General features: G+C 45.3%; 1 protein-coding gene across 5 annotated transcripts in view; it reads left to right on the top strand.

The window, feature by feature from the left end:
• Window positions 1–422: 422 nt before the first annotated feature.
• The window catches only part of Mfsd9 (major facilitator superfamily domain containing 9), a 19,457-nt gene continuing 11,144 nt past the window's right edge, over window positions 423–8,735 (top strand). The window contains exons 1-5 of one of the 5 annotated variants that reach the window (XM_029482467.1): window positions 423–625; window positions 727–850; window positions 3,489–3,576; window positions 4,895–4,938; window positions 6,581–6,710. In XM_029482467.1, the coding sequence (XP_029338327.1) occupies window positions 3,507–3,576; window positions 4,895–4,938; window positions 6,581–6,710 (244 nt within the window). In that variant the 5' untranslated portion in view covers window positions 423–625; window positions 727–850; window positions 3,489–3,506. The other 4 variants (XM_029482457.1, XM_021165803.2, XM_029482469.1 and 1 more) reach the window with 4 other exon arrangements.

Here is an 8,735-nt window from a genome sequence, read left to right as displayed (position 1 = left end):
ATTTCTGGCCTGTTTTCCTTTTAGAGCTACGAAGTGCTGACTAATGCTTACAGGCTTCTTGGATATCTAGAAGTCTCTCTAAATTACTACCCATTGTTTTTCAAATGCATACGAAAGCTTCCACAGCCACCTTAACTTGTTCCAGGTCTGTAAAGCCAAGTAGGAAGTAGGGCCCTGGGTCTGTGATCCTTAAAGCCAGAACGGCTATCACTGAAGAAAACCTGGTACTAGCAAAAAGACACAATTCCTTCCTGCCTTACACCACCAGGGAGCGAGGAAAGATGGCACTAGTCACTTGTCACAGAACTTGCGATCTTGAATTAAGACGCGGGCGGTAGGTACCACTACACCCACCCAGCCGCGCGACCTTCCATCTGCGCAGGCGCACGCCGATCGCTTCCGCCATGGGCGTGGTCAAGCCTGGGCGGGGCCATGGCGGGGGCGTGGTCTGCAGGCGGCTAAGCTGTCCGCACCCCCAGCCCTCCTGGGAATGGCGCTGGGGGTCCCGGGGCACGCGGCTTCGGGGCAGGGTCTAGCCTCGGAGACCCCGGTGACGGCCACAGCACCATCCAGTGCTGTGAGCTCCCGCCGCTTCCTGCTCTGGCTCTACCTGGTAGGCTTCTTGGTGAGTGCCCGCCCCGGGGCTGGGGAAAAGCACCGAGTCTCTGCAGACTTGGGGTCCTGGAAGGGCTGCGCTTACCTCAAGTTCCCGGGTATTTTACACAGCTCCAGCCCGGAGTCTGAAGTGTGCTGTGAGGTGCCTCCTCTTGCCTTTTCACCACTGACCTCAGGTGTGACTCCTTGACCCAGTCTACACTGGAGGCCTTAAAGCTGGAGATTGGAAGTTAAGGTGAACTGCACACAATTGTCTTTGGCAAAATGGCACGTGTTTTTGTTTTGCTATAATTTCTGTGCATGTGTGTATTGGTTTGGCTCACAAATAGTCCTTTGCCCTGTAGAATGAGAAGCTTAAGAAGTTATTCTTCAATCCATCTGTTTATTAATGAAGTTTCATTGCTAATGAATATTCATGAAGTCTCTGAATGCCTGCCGCGTGTGGTACTTGCCCTGGAGCACTGACATCATAAGCAGTTTCTACTTCCAGAGAATTTACAGTCTTGTAGTCTTGGACCCTGATTCACACTGGCTCCTCTTTCAAGGCGAGGTTTAGTTCAATAGGCCTGGTTATAAGCAGCCGGAAAAATCGGTAGGATTTCTTCATCAGGCAGACGGAACCAATTAGCTGAATGATCAGTGGGAAAAGACTTTGTGGCAAGTATCTATCTGATTGGCACTGAACCTGAGAAAACAATTCCTATTGTTCCCTGTCCAGATGAAGTAAGTCTACTCCTTTTTTCCAGACTGAAGGGTTGCTGGAATTAGGAGTTAGCATGCTGAGCCATGTAGCTAAGGAACAGAGAGGCAGCCTCTGTTTAGATTCCAAATTGTCCAACAGTTAGTAGAGGTTCTGTTTAATTAATACTTGTTAGAATCTTGAAAGAAGTAGATTTCACCAAATGTCTGTATTCACCGAGCTAGAAGGTATTGAGTACCATGCCTGAGAGATATCTCTGCCTAAAGTGTACTTTGCAGGTCCCGAGATATACAGTTTCCCTTCTTAGGCTCCGTGCCTTGACTTTAGAGTGTAATGTCCTTGCTTTTTGGTTGTACTTTAGGGATGCAGACATTGTTTACTTCCACTGTGTAGTCTGGTTGTTAAGAATTCAAAGCTGGGGAGTGGATCTTTCTGGGAAAGGATGCTGACTGCCATCCACTGGGACGATGCATGTCTCCAACCTGCTAAGGCCCCACCACAGAGGGCACATAGGTTATGTGTGGAAAAGACTCGGGCCCTCACTTGGAACATTCAGACTTCACCCGGAGGGTAGCAGCAACTACCGGGAGTTAGAATTCAGAATAGTTTGGGAATTACAGCAGCTCATACATCATTCATTCTGTGCAGCCTTCCAACACAGACTTGGAGACTCACACCCTCTCCTGTTTGCCATATGCCGTGCACATGATAAATCCAGTCTGATGTAAAATTTTGAGAAGTGTAATAATATATTTAAGAGAATAATATATCCAAGAGCACATCTTGAGGGAAATACATATGATTTCCACATAGTTTTTAAAAGGTTAAGGATTTTATTTTTTCAATGAGAAATGTTGTATAGAGTCTTATGCAGCCATATGTATTGTTGAAGGAGCCTATGCTGACTTTTTAAGTAATTGATAATATTACGCACAGTTTAGTCGCTGTTTTCATGTATTCTGAGACCCCAAAAGGCTTCAGAAAATGGTTTCTGACTGAAAGAGGAAGGGTATAAGATTGGAGAAGTCATTTGCAAATATTCTAGTTTTAGCTCTCAATAATTTTGATATTTTAACTTTGTTCACTAGGAATACTAAACCCATTCCTTTGGCGCATTTTGGTTAAACTAAGATAGTGCCGAGGTCTGTGATTTCATGTGCTTTTGTCCAGATACCTGGTCAGTTTCTTTTCCCTCTTCCCAGCCTGTAGCAGGTGACAATTTATCTGCATCGAGATAGCCCACCAGTGGAGAAACGCTGGGTTTTGTTCCCTGTACAAGGCAGAGAAGCTCAAATGCATTCATCAGTTTCCCTGGGGAAAGGCTGATGCAAAGGGGAAGGTTAGATGTTCCCATCAAGCTGACTTATGAGTGGGGGAGCAAGCACGTGGGTTGTCAGATGCACAGTATGAAAAATGGTGGCCCTGTAGGAAGTGTAAATCAGGAAGGAAGTGCTCGCTGCAGTAAAGGAGGAGAGATTTTACATTAGAACTTTCCAAGAAGAAAGAGCCAGCCGCTAGCTTTCCTGGTAAAAGGAGTGGTATTTTAGAGCCACTGAGTGCTATGGGGGATATTACAGCTCTTCCTCATGAGCCTATATTATACCTTCCATCATTCTTAGTCTATGGATATCAGTATTTCACTAGCCTTCCACCTTCCACATGCTTCCCTGGTCTCAGGTATTGATATGTGACAGATTTTGAAGCCTAGCATGGTGTAACGTGCTTGTGACATCAGTCCTCAGGAGGCTGAGGTGCAAGGACATCCTGGGCTACATAATGAGGCTGCCTCAAAAAGTACCGACTCTGGTCCATCGGTCCTTTTCTGTAACTTGAGATTCTTACTGAAGCAAAAACAGCTTTACCAATAAATGCAGACCAGCCTCCCTTCATCATCCACACGGCGCTGGGGTTTTTCGGTTCACACTTGCTTTGCACTTGCGCTGCACTTGGATGTTAAAGGCCAGTCACAAAGAAGCTAAAATGAAAGCTGACCCTGGCTGCAAACTAGTCATCATTTAGACTTACCTGGATTCCATCATAGCTTTTAACCTGGCCGTGGTGGTCTACTGTTAGATGCAGGTTTTGTGTTTGAAATTGAATTATAGTTTTAGGGTCACCAGTTTCAATAGTACTAACCTCCAGTACTAACTCAAACTCCTCTTTGGTTTCCCAGGACCTGTTTGGTGTCAGCATGGTGGTCCCATTGCTGAATCTTCATGTCAGATCCCTTGGAGTAAGTCCCGTAGTGGCTGGAATAGTAGGTGGGTGTTTATAAACCTGCTTATTTTCAAAACATTGATTTTTCAAATGCTCTGAAAAATAGCTCAGCCCTTAACCAACCCTCGCACAGAAGGAAATAGGAAATGGAAGGACTTTGCAGTGTGTCTCCAAGTACCATGCTGGAGCAAATGGACAGAATCCTTCCTGAACCACCTGCCTTCAGGAAAGCTTTTGAGGTTTGAGTTATTTCCACAGCCCATACTGATGGAAGGGCTGCTTCCTGGGCCTCTGATAGTTTGGGCCAGGTATGTTGCAGGCAAGGCACAGCCTCTGGTCTCCTGTCCACAAGCACAGTTCTGGAACTGGGAGTCCAAAGGGGCAGTCTATGAAAGTCATGCCTAATGGGAAAGGGTGTGTTTGGGTGACCACTTTGGGACACTAGCCGCAAGCTTCCCAAACCACCAGCGCATCCCAGAAGCCCATGGACTTTCTGCCCATGCAGCATGAAATTCCATTCAATTTTTCTCCATTTGTAAGAGACAGGAGTACTCGGGGCTTAGAATTGGGCATGTGAAGCACCAAAATCCTTAATGCTAATTGCCCTAGAGTCCTTTACAAGTTGGAGAAGAAGTTAGGCAGTTTTCCACATCACCTTTGTGTATGTATGTGTATGTATGTATGTATGTATACATATATGTATACATACATATACATATATACATGTTTAATGTATATATATATACACACATATATATACATATATATCCTGATCCCTATTCTGCTTATTATTTCTCCTTCAAGATATATACATTGAATTATACTGACACCCGGTAGCCTATCACCCTTTAGAAAAAGCCAAATGGACCTGTTGTATAACAAGGGAGGGGAAGGAAGGAACTCTGTAAGTTCCTTAAATAAATGGAGCTTTTTCTGTTTAAAATTTGCTCATTTTATTTACACAGCTCTTTGTCATCGTAGGTAGCCAATATCGCTTACGATATTTCCAGTCATGGCTATAACAAGCTCTCCTCTTCTTCTCTTACCTCTAAAATGCTTCATCTGTGTGAGTGAGTGTTAAAAGTTTACCGCTGGGTCCTGTTTTTCCAGGATTTTGATGTTCGCTCTCTAAGACAGAGCAGGGCTACTTCCAGGGTCCCCAAGTCTGGCCCTTGTTGTCCTTCTCATCTGCTTGCTCACATTTTATTTTGGAAGCCTTTACATGGTTTTAGAGAAGACATAGAACAGGTCAGCTTCCTGGAGATGCCCTCTCCCTTAGTTTTCTGCTGATTTCTACCCGATTGTTGCCAAGTTTATTTAGCCACGGCCACGCCTCTTCTAACATTACGCATTGTTTTTCAGGCTCCTCATACGGCATTTTGCAACTCTTCTCCAGCACCTTTGTGGTAAGCTATCTTGTGTCAAGTAAGTTATTCTCCAACTGGCAGGCCATCTCCAGCTCTTAGGCACGTGCCACTGTGGGTCTACCACCCTGTGCTTATGAAACAGAAGCTCAGGGGTTACTGAACAGTGGTGTGTGAGTGGTTATACAATACAGCTTTGTTAGGTAGCAAACTGGGTAGAATCCTGTCCTCTGCCCTTTGGCCCTCGGGAAGATGTGTGCTTCAAAGACTCATGTCTTCTTCTGCAAGGCACACTGAGCCATTAATACACGTTGGGGGAGAATGTATTGCATCATAACATGCTGACCCTGTGACTCAGTGCTGATTTTTGAGAAAAAGAATATAAACAGAAGCTATCACCCATTACTTGATTAGTGTAACTGATTGCAGTCAAATCCACCTGCATTTCTATGATTCTGTGCGGAAGCGTGTACACTGAGCTCTTGGTCTCATTACTTATGAGAGCATTGGGTAGAACTTTAAAATTGATTGGTTAGGCATCCAGAAGATGGTACAGAGGGAATCAGAAGTGATTTTTCTCCCTCTTCTGGACACTTGGTAGTCTCAAGTCCAGAGACTGTCAGTGAGCATCCCTCATCCCTCACCCACCATGCAGCCCCTGGAGGTCTGGAGGCCTCAGTAACTTCAGTAATCAGTCTCACAGGTTGCCAGGAATGACTGATGGAAGCAAGTGGCTGGCATCTCGCATTTGGCTTGTGTTTTCCTGGCTGCTTCCTGGTCAAGGAATAGCTTTTAAAGGCATTGAATGAGAATCTATAAATACTGTCAAGTGGGTAAACAATTACTTGTTCATGTATCTTTATGTCAGGCTTTTAAGACACTAAATTGGCATGTACTGAAGAGAGGGCTCAGCAGTTGAGAGCCCTCTCTGCTCTTTCAGAGGACCCAGGTTCAGTTCTTAGCACCACAGCACAGCTCACAACTGCCTGTGGCTCCGTCTCCAGGGAATACAGTGTCCTATGTGTTATTTTATATTATTTTATTTTATTTTATTTTATCTTATCACACATAAAATAATAATACATCTTTTAAAAATGTTAAATCTCCCTAACATTCAAGTTAGGGATGCTCCAAACTGTAGAAAGAGAAAGAAGAGCAGACAGGCTGATGAAGCCACAGGCGGTGACTCCGACATTCTCCAACTAGCTTTGTCATCCGGCTAAAAGGCTTCATGTATTTCTGTGACGGATAGAGGAAGTATCAGAATTGAGAACTGGTGTGGCCCCCAGCCACCTTGCCCTCCACCCTGAGTAGAACATCCCCCCTCTCTGAGCCTCTTTCTTCCATCCTGGCCTGTGCTTATATAGATTTGGGATCACAGGGCACTATTTTTCTCATTCACTTTCATTTTCAGTATTTTTTTTAAATTCCCTAAACAACCCGGTTTCTGCAGAGCGAGGTTGCATCAAACAATAAAAAATGAAGTCAGAAACAAAGCTTTGCAACTTGACCTTTTATTTCCCCAAGCAGTGAATTTCTTGGCTGCTGGACCACCATTGGGCATCATGCCTCACCTTGTGGGACAGGGCATGACACATCCGACTGACTCCCTGACATCTCCTGAGGCCATGTTGTGTCTATGTGGTGCTCGTTACTATTGGAGGTCTCTGCTTGTTCCTCTCAGGGCTGCTGGAGTGATGTGGTCGGAAGACGGTCCTCCTTACTGGTGTGCATTCTGCTTAGTGCCCTGGGCTATCTCCTCCTCGGAATGTCCACCAATGTGTTCCTGTTTACGCTGGCTAGAGTCCCCGTGGGTGAGTTCTGACCCCAGAGGACTGGGTTCTCAGTGTATGTCTCTGTGTGAACCTGAGCCTGCTGGACAATGCCTCTTCAACGGGTGCTCACCCGCAGAGACCAATGGGTAGTAATGGTGGCAGTGATCACTTGATTATTGTTGCTGTTTATTGAGCATTTACTATTGGTAGCCCCTCGGGTAACTTACCCAAAGCTCCCATCCTCCCCAGAGACAGAGCCTCTCAGTTAGTGTGAATTATTCTGCCATACCTGACCTGCCTCTCTTCTGTTGCCCTGCCTCTCTGTGTTCAGAGAGTTAAGATCATGTGAGATACCTTCAGCTAGCTTCACTGAAGCCCCCTGGAGATCTGACTTCTGATATTACTATGTAGGAGAACCTAGAGTTGGTCTCCTTCTTCCAGACTACTCTCGACGATTTCTAACACCTTGAGCTAGCAATCATCTTGGACCTTCATTGAGACATTTTGTCAACTCTTAGAAACTGCACCCTTAGGTGTCTGGTGGGTGGGGACCAGCTGTGGAAATTCTATCCCTCCTTGTCTTTCTTAGCATCCAGAGCTCCAAATCTCACCATTTTTTCCCTTTAGCTAGGATGGCATGAACAGACTCTGTTACCCTAGTCACAAGGCTGCTATACCATACATCAGCCCTCATCGAGTTAAGCGTCTCGCTCCATTAACACCACAGAGAAGAACACTCTACCACTAACCCACAACTGAGGGTCAGCTCATTTGAAACTGTCACGTATGTGGGACAGGAGAGTTATTGACATCACCCTCCCACGTAGCAGTGGTTTTGCTGTTGGCTGTATAGCTGGAAGCTCCCTCCTTAAGTGCGGTCCACAATCCAACACCACCAGAACATTCTAAATTATAATAGCTGATCGAGCGCATCCTGGTGTTGCATTTATTATATTACTGTGTGGTTGATGGTGTGTCTGCAGTACTGCACCTCTCTATACTCCACCATTTGTGTTCAGGAAGGAGCCCAGCAGAAGCCACCAGGGCATGTTACAGCTTGAGATAATGTACAGTGATCTGCAAGGAGCTCATCGGTGTTGACTAATGCCTGGCCACCATTCCCAGGGCTCATCAGTATATTCCTAAGTATTCCTCACATGAATGTCAAATAATCCTCAGGAGCCTACAGTCATGCTGAAGCTATCAGGTGGTCAGCAAACAAACTCACAAGTCCCTAACCAGTTGGAAGCTGTTAGCACTGGTTATATAAAGACACACTCATAGTCACTAGAATCTTACTAGTGTGTGGCAGTCGGACTTGGTTAGATGAAGGTGCCTTGTGTTTGGTCTCATAAGTTTCTTCACTGTTCCTGCCCATAACCCTCATTGTCTTGTAGTATATTCTGTATACTTTAGCCCAAGGAAAAAATCCACATTCCATGAGGGTGGATTTTGCTGGTTATTTGTTCGTTGGTTTGTTTGTTTGTTTGTTTGTTTGTTTGTTTGTTTTTGGTTAGTGCATTGCTTTATCCACACATGGATCAGTGGTGCAGTAATCTTTGTAGTGAGTGAGCAAAGAAACCACCATAACCACATAACTGTGAGAAAGCCACTGTATGTGAGGGAGTGCAGTAAAGAGGCTTCCGACATGACAGCCCTGTTGTGTGGTTATGGGTTTTACTGGGGATAAAAGAAAAAGAGGAAATATCCAGAGCAGAGAAAGAAATGAAGAGACTGGACATGGCTAGCAGTTTGGACATGGAGAGTGGGAGAACATAGAGAGTATAGTGAGAAAGGAAGAGACACACAGACATGACAGACAGACAGAGGAATTGGGGAGCAGGAGGGAGAGAGATAGCAAGAGATAGACACAGAGAGAGAGAGAGTAAGTAGATATCAAGACACAGAGACAAATAGAGCGAGACAGAAAGGCAAGGGACAGAATAGAGCATACTGAAAGAGTAAGGAGAGAGAGAGAGTAAGGAGAGAGAGAGAGTAAGGAGAGAGAGAGAGTAAGGAGAGAGAGAGAGTAAGGAGAGAGAGAGAGTAAGGAGAGAGAGAGAG

Source organism: Mus caroli, chromosome 1, assembly GCF_900094665.2.
Source record: "Mus caroli chromosome 1, CAROLI_EIJ_v1.1, whole genome shotgun sequence".
NCBI classification, from domain to species: domain Eukaryota; kingdom Metazoa; phylum Chordata; class Mammalia; order Rodentia; family Muridae; genus Mus; species Mus caroli.
Note: the sequence above shows the minus strand (reverse complement) of the source record. Positions and strands in the feature narration are given on the sequence as shown.